The following is a 22,155-nucleotide window of genomic DNA, read 5'->3' as shown; positions in this document are numbered from 1 at the left end:
AAATTTTCGGGGGAACTAACGCGAGAATGTGAATACTTGTCGATACTTGTCCGTTAATTGTGTGAAGAGTGAAAGTTTACTGATTTGACATCATAAAGTTGTGTATTTTGCCAGAATATTCCACGCCGAGTCAGTTTTCGCGGCCCGCCCTCGGATTTCCCGTCACGATCATAATCTGTTGAACGTGTTGGTGTGGAAAAATTATTCAATAGCCCTGAGTCGGTGTCACGTGGTGTTTCGGATCTTTTCTTAATTACATATTTTTGTGGAGTTCGAGACTAAGTGCAAAACGTTCACAACAATGTGTGGTCAGGAGAGTCTTGAGGCACGACACTGAATAATCTCTCGTTGGTGTGATTGATGACCATACATTTTCAATGCACCCGTGAAGGACCTGGTTGGCTCAAATAAATTACTTGGCTTAATTCCTTTTGCTCTTTGTCCGATTATTTTTCACTCTTGTGGCTTTCGATTTTTTGGCTTATTTTTGTCGTAAAAAAATCTCGCATATCTCAAGCATCACTAAATCATAGGGTTTTTTTTTTTTTTTTGAAAAATGCTAACATTTGTCCTAGAGGCGGAGGATAATAAGTAAAATGTGCATTGATATCTGAAAAAAAATGTATTAATATCTGTGAAAGCATATTGATATCCAAACCAGTTTGAAATTATTGACAATTTATCCTCCTCCTGATGGGTGGAGGTTAGCAAGTCCGGTTTTTTTTTAAGTAACTTACTCGGACTGTGGGCGGAAGTTAGTAGGTCCGTTTTTTTTCTAACTTACTCGGACTTTAGGCCTAATGTAAACTCAACTAATTAATCAGTCCACAAGTCTTTGTCACAAGGTATTAGAAATACTATATATCAGCCACGTGTCAACATTTGGTGACAATTTTCATGAAACTTCCATCATCCTTCCTGTGATAATAACGCTTTCCTTCCATCTTCTAAATTGCTAAAGAGAATCGCTAGAAAAATCCAACTTATGGAAACCATCTCATTTGGTCTTTGAAAAAAGTTGCATGCATCACTTCCAAGACATCCCAAAAAAGTGAAAGAAAAAGGAAAGAAAACTATGCCACCTTCCTTAGACTGTGCACTAGTAGTTTCCAAGAACTAGGGCTGTTGTAGCAGACAAGTGAGAATAATCTGCACCAAGGATCTCTTTGGATACGTCTGGAAAAAGAAGAAGAAGAAGAAGAAGGAGAAGAAGAATAGAAGATGGAAATTGATGTGCCAGACAGGATTATTGACGGGCGCCGGAAAGCCGGCCAGACACCGAGGACTAAGTGTCCGGCTCCGTTTTTGTCGAAAACTTACGATCTTTTGGAGGAAGAAGAAGAAAGAGAAGCAGATGGCAGTGGAAGTGACGGTGGTGGGCGGAGGATAGTGTCGTGGAATGACGAAGGGACCGGATTCGTTGTGTGGTCTCCGGCAGAGTTTTCGGAGCTCATGTTGCCTAAGTACTTCAAGCACAGTAACTTCTCTAGCTTCATTCGCCAACTTAATACCTATGTGAGTACAACTCCCTCTCTCTCTCTCTCTCTCATGATGCACAAAAATACACGAAGAGAATTGTCAATGACTCGTGTCTAGTAAAAGGCCTGATTTTTTTTTGTTATAGTTCTTCAAAGTACAGTACATAGAATGGATGGGTACCCTTTTCAGCATGAAAAATAGGTTCGTGTTAGAACAGATAGAAGGCTGCAGGTTTGAACTCTGCTATACAAGACCCTTTGAATTCCCATGGAATTCATACACTTAATTTAGTATGGGTCCCGCGTGAAAAATGCAATGCTGGAGAGCCCTACGCGCGGGACGTGCTCTAGGAGCGTAAGTGGATAATAACTGGCATGTGTATAGACCTGTAAGAGGCCTAAAGGGTCGAGCGTTTCACAAAGTTTTGAACTCGTGACCTACAGTTTGCCGGACACTTATCCGGCATGGCTCAATCTTACCACCAGACTAACCAGTGAAAGTGGCCTGATCCACCATGGCCCCTTTGGATTTTGGATAATTTCTTTTAGAACCCAATTTAATTATCTTATTTTTCATTTCTCCCCTTTCCAACCCATGCGAGTTCCCCAAAGTGTAGGGATTTATTTTTTATTTTTTTGATCGGCCAAGTGTAGGGATTTATAATCTCCGTTATTTTGATATTAGAGTTTTGATGCCCAATTTATGTGTTGAATCTACTGATTATAAGCTACAAGAGGAGCTTTGGTGGTTCGGACTTTTGATTTTCTTTCAAAATGTACAAAATACACTTTTATTGAACTTGTATGTACTTCAATTTGGAAATTGATTTTCACACCCTCTTTTTTATTATTCACACTCCCTTTTTTATTTTTTAGTATTGAAAGTGTAATTTTTATTTTTTGCTAAAAGACAAAAAAAAAAGTATGGATAAAAAAAAAAAAGAGTGTGAAAATCAATTCTCTTCAATTTTTAGAAAATCACCCTACTGGCCGGATTGTGGAATTTTTTTCCCCAGAGGCCATCATCAATTAATGTTCATCCCCACAATTAAATTTTTTTGGATCAGCCATTGACTTAGCTTGCATTTGAATTTCGTTGTCCACTGCATATCATGTTAGAGTGTATAAAGTGGACGGACCAAATAGACATAGCAACTAAAATTTTAGAGTTATATCACCTCCCGGGAATGAATGCTCCTGGCAATGCGGCAATGCCTTCCAACATATTTTTAAGTATTAATTAATACAATGATGAAGGAAGAAGCATACAAAATATTTTGGGCATGGGAGTAGCTTAGATTTATAAATGACATAGTGAGGGTTATGAAACTTCAAGGAGAATGTGTGTGGCACTGGTCACCTCTCACAGGGCCTGAGTTTCATGAGGTTATGAGTTCGAGACGTACGTGATATGGACACTCCCTCAAATATTGCATACATGCAATCAGGTTGGCCAGTTTTTCTCTGGCCTTTGTGTGCTATGGGGCAATAGCTCTGTATGCACAGACTTGGTGTGCCTGTATCATTACCGTTGGTCGACCTCCAACTCTCCTTTTAAAATAACTGAGCAAAAAATTAATGCATGTGTCTTAAAATGAGTTTCAATCTTGAACGAGAACAGACATCTCGTGTGGAGCAAAAGGTAAAGCTTGTTCAAGGGAATATTTGAAAAGAGAGATGCTACTGGTACAGCAGCAGCTGTGTACAGATCACATTTGCGCTCGTCTCGGGTCCCGCAAAGATGATCGGAGCCGCTCATTTTGTTCAAAATGCTTCGTTTAAGGTCCCTGTAAAAAATCAACTCAATCCGATATCGGGAAGGATGATTACGAATCATCCAATTTTGCTTCAAAACTTAGGCTAAATTTTGAAGCAAAGTTGGATGATTCGTAAACACTCTCTGATATCGGATTGAGTTGATTTTTTACAAGGACCTTAAACAAAATATTTTGAACAAAATAAGCGATCCCAATCATCTTTACGAGACCCGAAACGGGGACAAAAGTGATCTGTACGCAGCTGCTGTACAGCAGCTGCTGTACCAGTAGCATTACACATTTGAAAATAATTAATAGGAGTATAATATATGAAACCTCAAGAAAGTTTCTGGTATTGGGTTTTCTTGATGCTGTTTTCTTCGCGTGGGACCCAAGTATCATTAATTCGGCCTTTGGCTTCATTAGACTGGCCGGCCAGTTGATTAAGGCCACATCCCAGTTTCTAAAAAAAAAAAACTTTTAGAAAAGAAATGTAATTTTAAACTCAAAAATTATGTGTTTACGCAAATAATTTTGCTACCAATATGGATCTTATTTGATATATCTCATTGAGATCTTTTAAACGGTTCAAAAAAATTAAAAAATTATTTTTCATTATATTTAAGCTTAAAATTACATTCGTTTTGGATTAAAAAAAAGCAGAACGACACCTAAAGATGTCTAGGAGGAATAGTAAATGGCCAATGATTTAAATCGTTCAACCTTAGCCGCCTACTGGAGCATGTTAGTCAAAAAAAGAGTACCGAAAAAGGCAAAAAATGTGGCCGGAAAAAAGAGTTCCTTTTTTTTTTTTTTTCCGATCCAAAAAAAGGAGTGTTCCTTTGTTGAGGCAAGGGTCAGAATAAAAACCCCTTTGATGGATGCCTAGTCTTATAGGTAGTTTGAAATTAAATCCACTTTTGAGTTAAAATTTGACCTATCTGATTATTGGTTAAGTACATCACATGGGACAATCTATTAATACGACATGCTGTGTTATCATCATTTTATTGGTTATTGTAAAGTAACATTCGGTCAATAAATAATAACACAAAAGCATGTTGTGCACATTGTTGTGCGAATTATTGTGTTAGTAGCAAACCTCTTAGTTACTAGATACAGTATATAGCAGTGCGTAATATTTTCTAACCATGGCCTATCAAGTGTACATAATACTCTGTCATTTTAATGGGCCGGACATCGAGTTAACAAGATCATATATAATACTAACATTTTCCAATTCCGTTCTAGCTTATATCGTATTGAGTTGATGAGCAGGAACGAAGCCAGAATTCCATTTAAGGCCAAAGCATAAAAAATGACTGAAAGTAGATGGCAAACCATTATTGAATGGTATTAATGTCAAGAGGCCAGGGGCCGAAATTTTAATTATATGATATGAAACTATCTTAGGTCCTGTTTGAGTGTTTGGCATCAATACTTTGAAGTTAACTTTAGATCATGTCGTCCCTTGTTTATAGTTTTAAGGACTTGAACAAATTAAGTTTGTTTAATGTAGCTCTTTTATGGAATTTGTAACGACCCACCTCAGCTGACCTGCTAATTATTCGTCTAATCACGTGGCTCAAGAAGTTAACCTCAAGTTATATAATAGCTGATGGACGAATCCTTATATTCCACTTGACTTTCTCAAGTTTCCCCGATGTGGGATCTAACAGAATTGGGGTTCTGCTATGAGCTCTATATTGGCCCATATATCTTGGATCTATTAATTTGAATCTAAATCGTATTTTGTGTTCAGTTCATCAAGTTTGTTTTTAAGTGTCTGCAATACAGCTAAACTTAAGAGTGAAATGCTCTTTCTCATACGGACAGAGGGTGTAGTAGTCTTATGAACTATGAACTAGATGTCGTGTGTGAGATGCTAGGTTTTGGTAGCCCCTTTTGTAGGGCTGTGAAAACCTAATTTAGGGTGCATCAATATTGATCTCTTTCGAGATCGATCTCTTGTGGTCTGAGTCCCTATAATTACACCCAAAATCATTGCTAAGGTCGGGGGGTCCTTTAATTTTCATCCTTCTGAATTAGCGAAAAGAAAGGTAATTATTTTAGGACTTCTGGCCAGCCCTTAGCTTATGTGCATCAAATGCTCTATTAGCCTTTTTTACAACCATATTGTCTTCATTGTTGATATTTCACGTAGCTTTAATTGAGTGCGTAGGGAGCAATGTGTGAAATATCGACTCATAGGTTGACCCATAAATGTCGGTATTTCATGATGCATCCGCAACAACGATAGATAAAAAATGTCTAATAAGATTAGTTGACATATATATACTAGCCCGAAACAAAACAAAACATTTAGCTTGAAACACGGGGAACGTGTCACCTGTACCTAATACCGATGTGCAATTCTGAGATTGAAGTTGCACGGAACAGAGATACCGACGATTTCCGAAACATGTGATTTGACTCCTGTGCATGCAAGACCTGCCAGCATGCATGGAATAAAATACAACACATGTTTTTTTAGTTTGAATTGGCTCATAATTCTGAATGCAACCCAAATTAGGGATTCAAGAAGACTGCTTCCAAAATATGGGAATTCCAGCATGAGAAGTTCCAAAGGGGGGCCAGGCATCTGCTTGTCGAGATCACCCGGAAGAAGGGCGAACCCAGCGCCTTCCCGGCATACCTAAAAGCATCTCAAGATCACACAGCAACAGCAGCAATGGAGGAACAAAATCACCTGCTGCTACTCATGGAAGAGAACAAGAACCTGAGGAGAGAGAGAGAGGAACTGGAAATGCAGATTGCCCATTTCAAAGCACTGGAAATGAAGTTGTTGGGATGCCTTTCTCAGTATATGAGCAACCACAAGCCCAAAGAGGAGGCTAAGTTAGATTTATGGTAGAATTAATGCAGGTATGAAGTTGCAACAAACCAGATCGATCACAATAAAATTGCCACAGATTTCTATGGCGTTTGTGTACATATGTTGTTGAATTATAATGCGATCTTTTTTTGTCAAGATGCAGGTAGTCCGCATCTTCACAGGCATGCCTATTTTACTGAGCCTCTCTCCGAGCTCTCTAAGACTAGCTTATATATTCGCCCGTCTTGCGCCTTAGGTGGTGGTGTTACGTGTTGGAGTGGCTCTTTCAGAACAACTGACAATGGAATGAAGAGGACCTGCTGAGGTTGATGAGTGAAAATGTGAAATGAGAAGAAAAAAAAAGTGTGAAAATTGTGTTTGATTTTGTGGTCCTTTTGGTCATGAAATTGTACGATTCACACGTGTTGATTACAATTTTTTTTTTTTTTAGAGCTCCAGTTGCACTTTTTCTTCCTGCATCTCTTTTTTAAGAAGTTTCGCTTGTAAAGTTTATGCAATTAACTAGGGCCGAATTCCCTTCAAATTTAGAAGTGGGGATCGGAGAAACAAAAAAAACAAAAACAAGGAATGATGGAACTGGAGTTAGTTCAGTTGCTCAAGACTCTTGCATCTCACGAAGAGATCATGATTTCAAATCTTTTTACTTGCGTATGAGTGTTCTTTCTTCGGAAGGGGACCCTTGTAGCACCCTTATAGTGCGCAATCTAAGTCGTTCATCTCGACAATTAATGATTCATATATGTTTGTTAATTTTTACCGATAATAGTATACATTTTGACCTGTAAAAGTTAAGGAACATATCTGAACCATTAATTATTGAAATGAACGGCTCGGATGGTCAATTCACCCCTGTAGTGACTTGCTCACTATAGGGTCCCAGGTCCGTTCTTTCGTCAGATGAACTTTTCTTTTCTTTATTTTTTTCTTTCTTATGGTCAGCTTATTTCTTGTATTGATTGAATTGTTAAACTTGATTATTTTGTGGACTTTTAGAATTGATATAGTGCTCCGAATTCGTACTTTGTACTTCGATGTGAATGATCTATCTATTGATGAAAGGGTAAACTATAGTTAACCCCCTCTAACTAAGCCTTGCATGCCCTTTGCCCCCTCTAACTCTTTTTTTGGCACTTAATCCCCTCTAACTAACTGAAATTTAAACGGTCATAACTTCAAACGGCCATAATTTCTTCGTTCAAAATCGAAAACATGCAAATTATATATCAATTTCGAGGTCTTGAAGTCATCTTTCTAATGACACCAAAATCACATTACGATTCAAAGCACACAGAAAGTTATGATCAAAAGAGTAAGAGCTAGTAGACAGAAAGACCGTTTTGATCATAACTTTCTATGTGCTTTGAATCGTGATGTGATTTTGGTGTCATTAGAAAGATGATTTCAAGACCTCGAAATTGATATATAATTTGCATGTTTTCGATTTCGGACGAAGAAGTTATGGCCGTTTGAAGTTATGACTGTTTAAATTTCAGTTAGTTAAAGGGGGTTAAGTGCCAAAAAAAAAATTAAAGGAGACAAAATGCACGCGAGACTTAGTTAGAGAGGGTTAACTGTAATTTACCCTTGATGAAAAAAACCCCATGAATGATGGACCATTGAGCATATTGGCAAATCAAAGCCCGCAACACTCCGTAGAGCCCTTGGACCAAAAGACGCCCAAAATCCGTTACTCTCCAAAAGAAGCCCAAAATCCGTTACTCTCCAAACCGAAACCATTACCTCTCTCTCTCTCTCTCTCTCTCTCTCTCTCTCTCGCTGGATATCCATGTTCTAGGTCGGTTGAGCTCGAACAACTCCGAGTATACTCGACCATGAAATCAAGTCGTCGACTATTCGAAACCCTAATTGGAAACAAGAACAACAACGGCATTGCCCAGCAAAAGATTCGATGGTACTACACTAACAGGCAACAGACCCTGTACTCGAAGATCAGTCCGATGGGGGACCCTGGCACCAGCGTCACCCCAGAGCTCGACGCCTGGCTCGAGAAGGGCAAAAAGGTCCGAGTCGCTGAGCTCATCCGCCTCCTTCACGACCTCCGCAAGCGCAAGCGCTTCTCCCATGCCCTCGAGGTCTCTCTCTCTCTCTCAAGGGTGGTTCTGTTGTTTGTTTCTCTTGAAGATCGTAATTTGATTTACCTGATTAAGTGGTTGAACTGCGTCCGTCCACATTTGTTAGGCCCGTTTGGGCAAACTTTTTGGTGACTTTTTGATTGGTTTATGCGGTCGTCTTTAGTGAACTTTTGTTGTCGAACGATTTAATGTATAATTATACTCAAATCTAATAAAAACTAAGAGAATAACGACAACAACAAAAGGATAAAAAGTAAAAAAAAAAAAATACTCTCAGGAAGTGGTCCTGAGTTGATGTTCTCCTGGAGGAGCTCAACTCCCGTTGTAACTATTAACAACTAACCCCTAACATCCTATTGCGTGGAGAAAAAAAAGAAGAAGCAGACAGTGGTGTTCCTAAAAGACTGGTAAAAAGAGAAAATCAAAATATGTTTAGTGCAATGACATGTTTAATTAAATTCAAAAGGGACCAGCAAACACATCACTACATCTATTTTGTGCCAAAAATTGATCAGTGGAGTTCCTACATTTCTTTGCCTATGAACTGTAGTAAGTGATGAATCCAGGGGGCTCAGTGGACGACTGTACCAAAGGAGTTTTTAGGACTTATCATATTGTACTGATAAACCTATATTAAGTGCACAAAAAGGTTCACACTGCCAAACTATAGTAGGTAGCTGTAAGTTGGAATTCCGAATCCTAACTTGATTGTAGTTTTGGGAAAATTTACCTTCATGATTTACCTACGGAAAATGATATTAGCACTCCAAAAATTGATGCAGGCATTCCAAAAAATAAAGGAAAGTGGCTTTGGAATTACACTGATACTGGAGTGCCTCCATCAATTTTTGGAGTGCCAATGGCCCAAAACTTAACACCTTAACTCCGGAATATAAAGTATATTGTGAATTGATGCATGCTTGTCAAATAGTAAAATTTCATAAACGAAAAGTGACTGGACTCACAAGGCCGTTGTGTTCATGAAAATTAATGTGGTGAACTCATGGTCAAATTCCGAGGTGGTAGGCTGCTTACCATGAGAATTCAAATGTGCAAACATGCAGTCTCTGTTAAGTTATTTTTCTGCTCTGTTTGCTTGCTTAGAAAACCAAGGGATCTACAAACGGAAGTTAAGTGTGATGAATTTTATGTACTGTTAAATTAATTTCCAGATAAGTGGGGAACTTTTTCAACAGTGCCCAACTGTTACAAACTTACATATTGTATCAATTACAGAAAGATGACTTTCCTGGCTGACTATGAAACTTCTCATAGTCATACTTCCAATCCACGTTATCTTATGACATTCTGAGCAGCCAAAGGGAACACGAAAAGAAAAAGATTGATTTTGCTACGCACTGAATTATCTGATTGCCCATCTTTTTAGTTCTTACTGCAATCATAATTCGATTCTTTGTGGGTGCAGGTTTCTGAGTGGATGAATAAGAGAGGTATTTGTGCATTCTCACCAACTGAGCACGCCGTGCAGTTGGATCTGATTGGAAAGGTCCAGGGAATTCATTCTGCGGAAACCTATTTTAATAACTTGAGGGACCAAGATAAAACAGATAAGACATATGGTGCTCTCTTAAATTGTTATGTCGGACATCGCCGAATTGAGAAGTCCTTGTCTCATTTTCAGAAAATGAAGGAGATAGGTTTTGCTTCGTCTGCGCTCACATACAATGGCATCATGTGCCTGTATGCAAATAAGGGTCAATATGAAAAGGTCCCAGATATCCTAAAAGAGATGAAGAGGAACAAAGTTTCCCCTGACAATTTCAGCTACAGAATCTGCATCAACTCATATGGAGTGAGATCGGACATTGAAGGAATGGAAGAGATATTGAAGGAAATGGTGAGCCATCCCCACATTCTGATGGATTGGAACACATATTCAGTTGTGGCAAACTTTTACATCAAGGGAGGTCTAAAAGATAAGGCAATTGATGCCATGAGAAAATGCGAAGAAAGACTAAGCAACAAAGATGGTTTGGGCTATAACCATTTGATTTCATTCTATGCCCGTCTTGAGAATAAGGATGAAGTCTTGAGGTTATGGGATCTTGAGAAGAGTTCTTGTAAGAGGTGTATCAATAGGGATTATATTACCATGTTGGAATCCCTAGTGCGGATTGGTGACCTCAACGAAGCTGAGAAAGTGCTGAAGGAGTGGGAGGCATCTGGTAATTGTTTTGATTTTCGAGTACCAAATACAATTGTAACTGGGTATTGCGAAAAGGGTTCTGTTGAGAAAGCCGAGGCAATGCTTTTAGACTTGAAAAAAGGGGGAAGGACTCCAACCCCAAACAGTTGGGGCAACGTGGCAGAAGGGTACCTAAATAAGGGAGAAATGGTGAAGGCTAAGGATTCCATGAAGGTGGCTCTCTCTCTATTTGTGGGAAGTAAAGGGTGGAAGCCCAATCCTAAAGTGCTTTCCGTCATATTGAGCTGGCTTGGTGACAATGGGGACATCAAAGATGTAGAAGATTTTGTGGGTTCTTTGAGGAGAGTTGTTACGATGGATAGACTGATGTATCATGCGTTACTCAAGTCAAATATTAAAAGTGGGAAAGAAGTTGATGAGATTCTGAGCAGCATGAAGGCTGATAAAATAGATGAAGACGACGAAACTAAAGAGATCCTTGGCCTGAGGCATAATGAAACTAACTGATCTGGTCCTTGTTGCTTTGCTTTATCGGAGTTTGATGACATACTTTTCCCTCGCTAAGGGTTGGAGGCCCCAGTCATCGTTTCTGTTGTCCGAGATGTCCAAGGCATTCATAATAATAAGAAACCAAGGGCATTCATGGTGAATCAGATATTACTACGGTCGAGTTTCGTCTTCATCACCCTAGTCAAACTGTTTCTTGGGCTTCCAATATAGTAGGGCTGCTAAACGAACTAAGCTACTCGGGTTTGAGCTCGTGGTCGTTTGTTAAAAGCTTGTTCAATATTGGCCTGTTAATATATATACCAAGCTTGAACATTTTTTTGAAGCTCGTTAAGATTTCAAACCAAGCTTGAACAAACTATTACTTGGTTCGTTTGGCTTGTGTTTGGCTTGATTAAAGCTTGTTTGAGATCAGCTCGTCTTATAAGCAAGCTAAGTTTAAACATATTTTTGAGGCTCGTTAAGTTTTCAAACCAAGCTTGATCAACTACCTACTCGACTCGTTTGGCTCATTTATCACCCCTAAAAGCAGCTCCCTCACTACCCCATGGGGAACCCATTGACATCTTGACCCACATCTTGTCATATCAACTGTTCAAAGCTTCCTATTCTCGAGCCCCTTAGCCAAAGTGGTCCTCTTAATCTTGATGTGCAATGTGGCGCTATGTTGTACTCCCAGATTCTTGGCTCTTTGCAGAAATATTTGGTTGCAAGGATTGCTCTGCTATTGCCTCAGTGATACCATTGCCATTACGCGCCAATCATTCTTTTTTAATCAAATGATTCGGAACAGTGAACATGTTCTGGCTATAGCAGAGCAAGAGGGGGGGCGGATATATCTCACTTGTTCTTTGCTGACGATTTGGTTTTTTGGGGAGAAGCAACTAATAAGCAGGCTGAGGCCATGGCTATTGGCTAGCATCATGAGAAGGTTCTGTGGGACTGCTGGCCAGGAAGTCAACTTGGCAAAATCCAAGATGTACGTGTCCCCGAATGTGCCAAGACAAAGGGCTAGGACTTTGAGTGCCCACGGCTCAATTCCTTTGACAACAGACTTGGGGAGGTATTTAGGGGTTCCTTTCCTTCTTGTTCTGATCTTGACCTGGCTGGCCACGTTACTGACTTTCTTTCTTCGTCTATTCCCCTCTTTGGAAATGGAATTCCCCTTGGGGTTTTTCTAGGCCTGGGGTCCTTTACAAAAAAAAAAAAGCAGGCAAAATAACCCACATGCTTTGTTTGTTTTCTGCATGGCAGACATGGATTGCTGCATTCTATGTTTTGCAGTTTTGTTTTCTGAAGTTGATATTGAACTGTGAGTAAGCTTCCACTGAGACATTAGTCGCATGGGAAAGAGAGAATAGCATATACAGAGAGCCAATTTCAACCTGCGGTATCCATGGAGAATCGTGTCTCTCTGTTTCTCTAGTCTAATATTACCAGTTTTCTTCCGGCAAATAGCATAATTGAAGAAGAAGAAAAAGAAGCCGATTTGGTTCTTCCTCGCATTGAAATGGTACTTTGAAATGCTACGACTCTAATGCGATACTATAAAACTCCAAGTCAGAGAGACTCTCTGCTTACAGCTGCATACCAAAAGTATAATCACCCTTTGTCCCATAATTTCAATTTTCCTTTGCAAGTCATACTATTTTAAAAATAAAGATAAAGCAACTTTGTGCATAATTTTTTTCGTATCAATTTAAAGATCTAATTAATTCTTTAAATTTATAAAAATAATTACAAAATTTAAGACTTCCTTGAAGTGGAGGTTTCATTCCTTGGTCCCAACTTTTTATTAACCCACACTAGACTCACTCCGAGAAACTTTTTTGTATAACCGGTATACCAAACTCTTGGTATTCCCCTTCACAATAATGTGACACGTGGGAATTGTAATTTATGAGGACTTGGAGAGTAATTTATCCCAGGAGCCTTGTTGTGCAAAATTAAACGTCCTGCTGTTTTGAATTATGTGCTCTAATTTTTGGGAACTTATAGAGCAAAAACTTGATTATGACAGCTTTAGTAACAAAATTTAATTATGACCCTCTAGAATAAAATGATCAAAATAATAAGATTTTTGCACTGGTTCAAACGGATTAAAAATTAGAGCATGTAATTTTTTAATAGTACTATATAAACAGTCCAAAAAAATTACGTGCTATAATTTTCAATCCATTTGAACCAGTGCGAAGATTTATTATTTTGATTATATTATTCTAAAGGGTCATAATTAAATTTTATTTCTAGTTCTTTCATAATTAAGTATCTGCTTTTTATTTCAATACTATATAGTATATACAGAGTACAAAAAAATTATGTGTTTTAATTTTCAATCCGTTTAACCGATGCAAAGATCTTATTATTTTGATCACATTATTTAAAAAGTCATAATTAAATTTTGTCATTAAAACTCTTATAATTATGTTTCTGCTCTATAGAATCCTAAAATTGGAGCACATAATTCAAGGGCAAAAATAGACAACAGGAGACAAAACGGGGTGCTCTTCTGCTCTCCAATGGGACAACAGGAGACAAAAAAACGTCATTTACTTTTGGAGACTGCTATTCGCATCCCTTTATTTTTTTTCATTGCTCACTACATTTCAGTAAATAGTTGTTGAAAATCATACATAACATTTAAGTAAATAACTGTTGCAAACAAGATTATATTTCGGTAACTACATGTCGAAAATATGTTTAACTCTCGGTAAACAACTGCCGAACATACATTTTCGGTAAATAGCTGTTGAAAAAATATTATATTTCGGTAATTAGATGCTGAAAATATATCTCAATTTCGGTAACTAACTGTCGAGTATAATTGAAAATTTTTAACAGGCTATGAGAGAAAATAAAAGGCTGCAAATAGCAGCGCCCTTACTTTTACACAAGGCTCCCGGAATAAACTACAACTCAAGTCCTCATAAATTACAGTTGCGACATATCATATTATTTGTGAAGGGGATACTACACAAGGCTCCCGGGATAAATTACAACTCAAGTCCTCATAAATTACAGTTGCCACATATCATATTATTTGTGAAGGGGATACCAAGAGTTTCGTGTATACCGGTTATACAAAAAAGTTTCTCACTCCTCAGACTCATCTTCGTCAACCTTTTCTCAAGGGAGCGTAAAAAATACGGTAAAAACTGCGTCCGTCGAAAGAAAATGCAGGTGAAAGCTAAAACCACTGACCCAATAAAATTAAGCAATATAAGCTTAAAAGCAAGCAGTGATATAGTAAGCAATATAAGCTTAAAAGTGCCACAAACAAGCAGGATGCATCAATCTGTGAGTTGAAAAAGAAAAAAAAAACATCGACTTTCAAATCACTTCGAATGTTGCTAAATGCCGTCGACACAGGAACTAAACTGGAATGTAGAATTTTATTCCGCTTTACCCGATCATATCAACCCTGGCTACTCAGAGAGGGTAGATTTCAGCTCACCATTGTTCCGCAGCTCCATCACAATATCACAACCTCCAATCAACTCGCCTTTGTAATAAAGCTGTGGGAAAGTTGGCCAGTTTGAGAACGCCTTCAGCCCCTGCCTCACTTCCTCGTCACTTAGAATATCGAAGGACCCAAAATCGACACCCTCGTTTCTAAGTGCCTCCACCACCTTGGAGCTGAAACCACATCTTGGAGCATCTGGGGTACCCTTCATAAAAAGCATTATTGGAGAATCCGTAGTTAACCTCTTCAGCCGATCCTCGAGAGTCTCTTTCCCAGTAATCCCTTTCTCCACCGATACTTTCTCGAGTTCTCCACTCTTTTGCATCTCCAGCACGATGTCAGACCCACCAATGAGTTCTCCCTTTATGTACAGTTGAGGATAACTAGACCAGTTTGAGTAAACTTTGAGACCTTGTCTAACTTCTTCATCAGTAAGAATATCAAAGGTCCCAAACTCCACCTTCTCTTGTTTAAGTATATCCACCACCTTCCGACTGAATCCACATTTGGGTTCATCTGGTTTCCCCTTCATAAATAGCATAACTGGGCTTGTATTGACTAGAGCTTCAAGCCGGGCGGTTAGGGTTGCACCCAAGCCAGTAGACTCGGATACACCACCCTGTCCAACATTAGGTTCAGTTAATTTTGCATCATTCGAATCATAAATACCAACTCCGTGATCTCTCAAAACTTCTTTTAGCTCACCACTTTCGTGCATAGCTATCACTATGTCGGACCCACCAAGAAGCTCTCCCTTGCAGTACAGCTGAGGGAAAGTTGGCCAATTGGAGAACTTTTTCAACCCCTCGCGAACTTCGCTATCTAAAAGGATATCAAAGCTTCCGAACTTGACCTTTTCTTCATTCAATATTTGGACAACTTTCCGGCTAAACCCACACTTGGGTTCCTCAGGAGTTCCTTTCATGAAAAGCATGACAGCATGAGAGTCAATAAGCTGCTGGAGACGCTTTTTCAGTCCATCAGTAAGGCCAGGGGGGACTTGGATTTCCGCTTGAGATGAACCGTTTTGTTTGTTTAATTCTTTCACCGTTTCAAGGATACTGGGCCCTGCAGCCATCCCCAGGCTTGCAGGAGCTGCGGGTTCCCCTGGGGTGATGGGCCCTGCAACTTTAGCAACTTTGTTGGCCAAACTAGAAGGGTCTGCACCCTCCAAAGTATCAACAGTCTTTCCATCCTAACAAAGGAAAAGAAGTTCATAAATTGAACTAGATTTAGGGCAGATAAATGTCTTCATTCACGTGGATGGGTGGGTGTGTAGATCTAAAAATATCTTATGTTGCCCGGTGGTGATAGAGACTGTATTGCGAAGGGTTTTCAGTTTGCACTCACTTAAATATTTAGATCTCTAATAGTTACTCGTTTTCTAGGAAAAAAGACAAAGGATTTATTTTACCAAATTATCCATGTTTATTCCCGCATAAACCACAGATACAACATGCTGATCAAAACAAAATTTCTCATCAATATTCATCTAATACATTTTCCTGGCAAAATGATTTAATGGAATTATACATTATGAACTGCAAAAGCATCTGAATAATTTACGATAGAATTGATATTGGTTTTGGAAAGGCAAATGTGGAGATTCACAACCAAGCACTCAATCACGCTTGTTAAATGCTCAATATGATGGTCCACTTCTTTCATTTTACATGTGTTTTTATTATTCTAATCAATAAGGCTTAAAAAAGAGGAATAATTCTTATTTCGGCACTTTTCTTTTCTTCAAAAATATAGCAATGTATCCTCTTCTTTTTTCCCCTAATTGGCTTCTTTTGGAATTTTCTATATAAACTAAATTCACAAGAAACAATTTTGCAAACAAAAAGGCAGAGAAACAAAAAGAAACTTACCAAAAGAAAAAGTGGGAGGCGAGTGGGGAAGAAGAGGAAAAAGAAACAGAATTTCTTCAATTAAACATACCTTGAAGAAAACAAAATAAGGTACAGCAGAAACTGAATAAGCCTCTGAGATCTCTGGTTGTTCTTCAGCTTCAATCTGCAACAAATGGAAAAACTATAAGGATAAGAGCATAACAGCACTTAGAATCTTGCTAGGTCTGATATTCAATAATTATGCGAAGCATCTGCAAATGTTTTTGCTTGATACACTCACAAAAAATGGTCACCATTACCATCATCCAAATGATAGAGCTCTGGAGGAAATTTTGCACATAGAATAAAGCACCTGGCATTTTAGTCTATTTACGCTAGGGGTGTCAAATAGGCGGGTTTGGGTCAAAATGGGCAAGTTATAAGTGGGTTGGGTCTTTAATGGGTCATTGACCCATTTAGACCCATTAATTATGAGTTCAATTACCCATACCCAACCCGACCCATTTATTTAAAATCAAACCCGACCCGCCCATTAACCCAATTACTTACCACCACCACAACGCCGCCACCCTCACCGCCGCTGCCACCACGGCCACTGCCGCAGCCACCACCCTCACCACGCCGCCGCCACCGCCGTGGCCCGTGTTGGAGTATAACTCTGGCCATTTCATTTAAATACAGAAAGTTCTCTTCTGGATTTCCGATGTGCGATGCTCAGCGCATAAGTGGGCCTTCTGTACTTCACTTCCCAAACACGAGCACAAAGAAGTTAGGAGAGAGAGAGAGAGAGAGAGAGAGAATGCTGAAGTTCCTGTCGAAGGTCCGAATTGAATTCAACGCACTGGACCCACGCACGGCGGCGTGCATGGAGTTCCTGGCCCAGTGCAACGCGCAGAAGGCCAAGGAATCGAACCCGTCGTGTCATGGCGATGGTGGCGGTGGTGGTGGCGTGGTGGTGGCGGCGGTGGGTGTGGTGCGGTGGTTGAGGTGGTGGCGGCGGCGGCAACATTATGGTGGTGGTGGCGCGGTGGTGGTGGTAACGGAGACGGCGGCAGCGGCAGCGGTGGTGGTGGCGTGGTGGTGGGGGTGAGGGTGGCGTGGTGGTGGCGGCAGTGGTGGCATGGTAGGGGGTGGGCTGCATTCATTGGGAATCTGGTAAAGGATGAAAATTTTTCATGGGTTACTTTCATGCCCATTGGGTCATTTTAGTTGACCCAATTAATGCCCAATTAAGACCCAACTAATAATGGGTTAGTTGGGTTTGGACCCATTCTTACCCAACTAATAAATGAGTTGGGTTGGGTCTATTTTTTAGTTGATGGGTCTGGATTTGTTAATGGGTCTGGGTTCAATTTGCCACCCCTAATTTACGCACACATCCATATCAATGGAGCCACGGTAAAAACTTGAATTGATCAGGTTGCAAATATCATGTTTCCACTTGTTTGGACAGCATTTCATATTGAACACAGAGATGATCATTATGATACAAAAATATAATTTCACAAGACAAATCCATCTTGGTCACATGGCTATCAACCTTGGATTAAATTATTTTTTTAGTTCAACTATAATGTTCACCAAATTCTAGATACTGAGAGATTTGGACCAGGGAACCGTGATCGTGATAGAGCCCATTGAGGCCCCACTATACCCCCCGTAGTGTGCTAATGCACTACGGCGACTCCTCATCCGTGTCTTACCATTGTGAGCCCGTTCTAATAATAAAACTGAGTTAATTTGACTATTTGGCATTTTAAGTAGCAGGGAAGGACACCCAAGGTGAGTGGCTGGGGGCGATCACCACTGCAAACTAGAGAAGCTACTGTTACTTGTTACTATTTTACAATTATGTAGGATCGTCCCCTTGAGATTTTTCTTTTTTTTTCTTTTTTGGTCACTGCTCCCTTACAGCATCTATTTTTCAGATTATACTGGTTTTAACTGAATTCACCACGCCAAACTTAAAATCTTGGGTTTGTCCTTCCTAGTGTGAAGGAGTCTATCTATATGCCTCTAGTTTTTCCTAACACGGCCCGCGTCACTTACAAGAGGTCACAACAAAGGTGAAATAGTTACGACTACTACATAGTTGTGGAAGTTATGAATGAAGTTAATGTGTGAACAAGGTATGTTCAAAAGGTGTTACCTAAAGATAGACTCTAGTGTGGACATATTCAAGTGGAGAAGAAACTTTGACATTGGGGAGAAGGGGATCTCATTGGACTGTGTCGGGTTCCATTCTTAGACTGTTACTCAGTAAAGCTTCGCATGAGGTTATATGCAGGGGCTAAAAGAAAATGGACCAATGGACCCGAACCAAACTGATTGGTTTTCAGCTGTTTATTAGCCAAGAGTGGTTAGTTCGGTTTTCATTTGTACAAAATTTAAACTACGTTCAATTTGTGGTCTATAACTTTATGTCACATGGTTATATATGGACCCTCTCACTTTGCCTTGTTTCACATCAGTAATTACTTTGGGCGAGTTCTTAGCTCTTGGTTCTTTAATAAGTAAAATCTAATTCTAGTAAGCAATCTCTTTTTATTGGTACATGTAACATTCTCTACCTCGGCTAATGCAAGGTATCAGAAAGAATTTTGTTCCTGTGCCATGTTCATATTTGTTCTCTTTCTAAAAGGGTGTTAAATGTCATCCTAAATTGGCTAACCAACCAAACTGAAACTGAAAGTGTTTGGTTTGGTTGCGTAACAAGTTCCATCAGTTTTCGGTGCTGATTTGTACAAAATCGACATGTTGGTTAGGTGCAAAATATACTCCATACTGCTACTGACGAGACTAATTACAGCCCTAGTCATCAGTCAGTAACTTCTTGGAAACCTTAATACAAAAGGTGTTTAAGTATTTGTATGGATTGGTTCTACCTCTAGTTATGGTGAATAGTGTCAGACTCTCAGAATATTGTTAATTGTGAAGACAACAGAAAATAGCCCTGCCCTGCATTAGAAGTAATTCTTTCATTGACTATTTGCTCTCTTGGAAGGGCAACAAGGGCTTTCTTTGTCTTCGGGGATGACTTGCACTAGATGGATGCTAAAGCTTAACCCATATTACATCCATCTGCAGAACAGTATCTTTCTGATTTGGTCCAACTAATTTAAAATGAATGGCAAAACAGGAAGGTAATGATAAAAATTTCGGGATTATAAGAAGATAATAAAAAAGAAAAGAAAAAGTTATATTTTTGCCATGAAGCATACTTGAAAAGTTTACTGCTTGATCAATGCCACAACGTGCAGTTGATCTATACTTCTATTCCTTGAGTAACGTGTGTGATTGCTAACTTAATATTGCAAAGGTGAGCTCTATAATTTCTAACGGAAGATGGAAGAGGCCAAGACCTAGAAACAGAGTTACTAGACGGATTATGGCCAATACTCCAGAGAATTTTCTGCCTCCATCTCTAGGGATGACTCTGATTTTGTTGCCTTCTAAGAAGGGTCAGTTTTCGGTAAAGGATACGTGGGAGGCTTTAGGGGAGGTCCCGTTCCTTGGGCTAATCTCATCTGGTTTCAGAGGAATATTCTGAAATGGGCCTTTATTTGTTGGTTGGATTGCTTAGGGAAATTGGCTACAAAGGACAGACTTCGAAGATGGGGGACGGATGTCGATGTGTCCTGCTCCTTGTGCTCTCAGAATGAGGAAAATTTGCAACATTTGTTCTTTGATTGTAGTTTCTCCTGCAACATATGGGGTAAGATTCTGCGTAGGTTTGGAATTCAGATAAGGCCAAGGGTCTGGGATATAGAGTTGGACTGAGCTTCTAGGTTCTGGCGTTCTGCCATGGTAAATCATTCAAAACTCACCTTTTCAACATCTCTTTTGCAGCAGCTGTGTATCAAGTTTGGAGAGAGCGGAATGCCAGAATTTTTCGCAGCAAGAATTGTGGATGATCATAGCATGTTCAACACTATTGAAACCAACGTGAGGGCTAGAGTCATCTCATGAAGAAAGTTTCCCCGAAATCAGGAAACTTTAGGTTTTTGTCATGAATGGAGAATCCCTGAATGGATTCTTGAGGGCGGTAGGATGCTGAATGTATAGTTGCTTGTCTTCGTTGTGGTTTTTTTTTTTGTGTGTTGGGTGTTTTTCTATGTCGCTTCAGGGAAGGAACTCCTACCCTTTGAGTTGTATGCCTCTGGCTTAGTTTTGGTGCTATAACACGAATCATTTACAGGAAAAAAAAGAAAGAAAAGAGCCCACCAAGGCGCATTACACTGCGAAGTGCATCAGCGCACAGAAAACACATATCACCAGTAGGATAAGAGAGCACCCAAATCCTAATCCATTAGACCAAACCCAAGTTAGGAATTCAATATAATAGTTGGTTAAGAATTCATGCACTAAGCAACAGAACCCGGACACTAATTCCTTAAATTACTCTGTCTGGGGCAAAATCATCCTGACAAGCATTAGGGTTTGTGAAACCCAAAAACATACATCAAAATCCACTCAATCACGATTCTCACAATTCTGAAACATTTTACTCCGTCCTAATTCATAGAAATCAAGTGTTCTTAGAATAGACAGATACAAAGGCATACATACGTACGCAGGTATATCGATACATGGAGAGAGAGAGAGAGAGAGAGAGAGAGAGAGAGAGAGAGAGAGAGAGAGAGAGAGTACCCGTAAGAAGCGGGCGTTAGGGAAATCAGTGGAGAGATGGGAGAAGACTTGGTCCATTTGCTTGGAAGCTTCACACCAAGAAGCCCAGAAGTGAAGGATACCGGCTGACCCTTCCTTGATTACGCTGTCAAGCTCCCCCTTCGACTGCACATCTCTCACTGTTCCTCCCATTTTCTTTTCTTTTCTTTTACAGTATTGAGAGAGAATTATGATGGGGAGTGACGAAGAATAGAGAGAGAGAGAGAGAGAGAGAGAGGGAGGTTTGTGACGAAGAAGAGAGAGAGAGAGAGAGAGAGAGAGGCGACTGTGTTTTGACGCTGAGTTGTTGCTGACGTTTAAAAGCTAGGGGAACGAGGATGGGCGAATCCTCAATCTGTGACCGTTCGTTTCTTTTCTGATCTCTTTTGCATTGGCATGACACCTGTAATTATTATTATTATTATTATTATTATTATGCTTGTTTATTTTGATGTAAAATATTTTATAATATAAAATAATTTTGTAAAAATATTTTTTTTTGAATGGCCTGTTTTTATTATCCTATGGTTAACAATTGAAAATATAAGTCGTGGAGAAATTTTTTTTCTAAAAAACAGTAAGAAAACACAGAAAATGTGCAATATATAAAAACATGTACATACAAATACGTTACAGAAAGCAGCTATGTGTAAGTGTTACTTGACTTTCAGAAATTCAATCAGGTTGCATGTAGAATTCTTTTTTTTTTTTTTGAACAGGGGTTGCATGTAGAATTTGGGATGAAAACATTTGTGCCCCAATGATGGAAAATATTTTACCAGTACTTTTTTTTTTTATTTAACCAAACAACAGAAAAAGAGGGAAAAAAATTTCAGAAAAAAATTTTACATCGAAACAAACAGAGCTATATTTCTAAATTACTGCATTTGTTCGAAAAATTTCCACACAAATTTAACACCCTCTTAAACCGTAGTATTTTAGATGATCAAAATAAAAAATCTTAATCGAAAATGTGGTTGCAAAGGATTGCACTATTCATGGCAACTCTAATTTTATTATTCCGTTTCTTCAAAATCTTTCCTTATTTTTATCTAAAAAACTCTTAACTTTTCTTCCGTTCTAAACTCTATGCTTTTTATTTTTACCATTTTCTATACAATATTGATCTCTTTTTAAAGGTAAATATTTATTGAAGTCATGATGAAAAGGTTCCATCCTTGGAGGTGGGATGATGATCCTCTACATATTTTTTTTCATCCTTTATATTTGGAAGCTCAATACTCATTTTTCTAGAATGGACTTCAAAATGGAGGAGAGTTTTGGAGGGCGAATTGAATTAGAATGATTC

General features: G+C 39.1%; 3 protein-coding genes across 5 annotated transcripts; 2 read left to right on the top strand and 1 right to left on the bottom strand.

Annotated features, from left to right (window-relative positions):
• Positions 1–987: 987 nt before the first annotated feature.
• LOC131313552 (heat stress transcription factor B-1-like) lies at positions 988–6,518 on the top strand. 3 transcript variants are annotated; one of them, XM_058341923.1, is made up of 3 exons: positions 988–1,515; positions 5,778–6,121; positions 6,235–6,518. In XM_058341923.1, exons 1-2 carry the CDS (start codon positions 1,222–1,224, stop codon positions 6,108–6,110), a joined length of 627 nt encoding a protein of 208 aa, XP_058197906.1. In that variant the 5' UTR covers positions 988–1,221; the 3' UTR covers positions 6,111–6,121; positions 6,235–6,518. The 3 variants fall into 3 exon arrangements, with proteins under 3 accessions (XP_058197906.1, XP_058197904.1, XP_058197905.1); XM_058341921.1 differs by having other exon boundaries at positions 5,769–6,121; XM_058341922.1 differs by having other exon boundaries at positions 5,769–6,121; positions 6,229–6,518.
• A 1,274-nt stretch (positions 6,519–7,792) lies between these two features.
• On the top strand, positions 7,793–11,333 carry LOC131312811 (pentatricopeptide repeat-containing protein At4g21705, mitochondrial). Its single transcript, XM_058340802.1, has 2 exons — positions 7,793–8,185; positions 9,612–11,333. The coding sequence occupies exons 1-2, from the start codon at positions 7,925–7,927 to the stop codon at positions 10,857–10,859; spliced, it is 1,509 nt and encodes a 502-aa protein (XP_058196785.1). The 5' UTR covers positions 7,793–7,924; the 3' UTR covers positions 10,860–11,333.
• A 2,736-nt stretch (positions 11,334–14,069) lies between these two features.
• LOC131312812 (monothiol glutaredoxin-S17) lies at positions 14,070–21,200 on the bottom strand. The gene is made up of 3 exons (XM_058340803.1): positions 20,829–21,200; positions 16,267–16,341; positions 14,070–15,517 (listed from the first exon to the last, which is right to left on the bottom strand). Exons 1-3 carry the CDS (start codon positions 20,997–20,999, stop codon positions 14,285–14,287), a joined length of 1,479 nt encoding a protein of 492 aa, XP_058196786.1. The 5' UTR covers positions 21,000–21,200; the 3' UTR covers positions 14,070–14,284.
• Positions 21,201–22,155: the final 955 nt, after the last annotated feature.

This window comes from Rhododendron vialii, chromosome 13a (genome assembly GCF_030253575.1).
Source record: "Rhododendron vialii isolate Sample 1 chromosome 13a, ASM3025357v1".
Classification (NCBI taxonomy): Eukaryota; Viridiplantae; Streptophyta; class Magnoliopsida; order Ericales; family Ericaceae; genus Rhododendron; species Rhododendron vialii.
Note: the sequence above shows the minus strand (reverse complement) of the source record. Positions and strands in the feature narration are given on the sequence as shown.

Excerpts from the sequence above, each read along its gene's own strand:
- LOC131313552 (XM_058341921.1), top strand. The coding sequence starts at position 1,222 with ATGGAAATTGATGTGCCAGACAGGATTATTGACGGGCGCCGGAAAGCC. Across the intron at positions 1,516-5,768 it reads TTCGCCAACTTAATACCTAT|GGATTCAAGAAGACTGCTTC; the intron begins GTGAGTACAACT and ends AACCCAAATTAG.
- LOC131312811 (XM_058340802.1), top strand. The coding sequence starts at position 7,925 with ATGAAATCAAGTCGTCGACTATTCGAAACCCTAATTGGAAACAAGAAC. Across the intron at positions 8,186-9,611 it reads GCTTCTCCCATGCCCTCGAG|GTTTCTGAGTGGATGAATAA; the intron begins GTCTCTCTCTCT and ends TTGTGGGTGCAG.
- LOC131312812 (XM_058340803.1), bottom strand. The coding sequence starts at position 20,999 with ATGGGAGGAACAGTGAGAGATGTGCAGTCGAAGGGGGAGCTTGACAGC. Across the intron at positions 16,342-20,828 it reads CTAACGCCCGCTTCTTACGG|ATTGAAGCTGAAGAACAACC; the intron begins GTACTCTCTCTC and ends CATTTGTTGCAG. Across the intron at positions 15,518-16,266 it reads CTTATTTTGTTTTCTTCAAG|GATGGAAAGACTGTTGATAC; the intron begins GTATGTTTAATT and ends TTCCTTTGTTAG.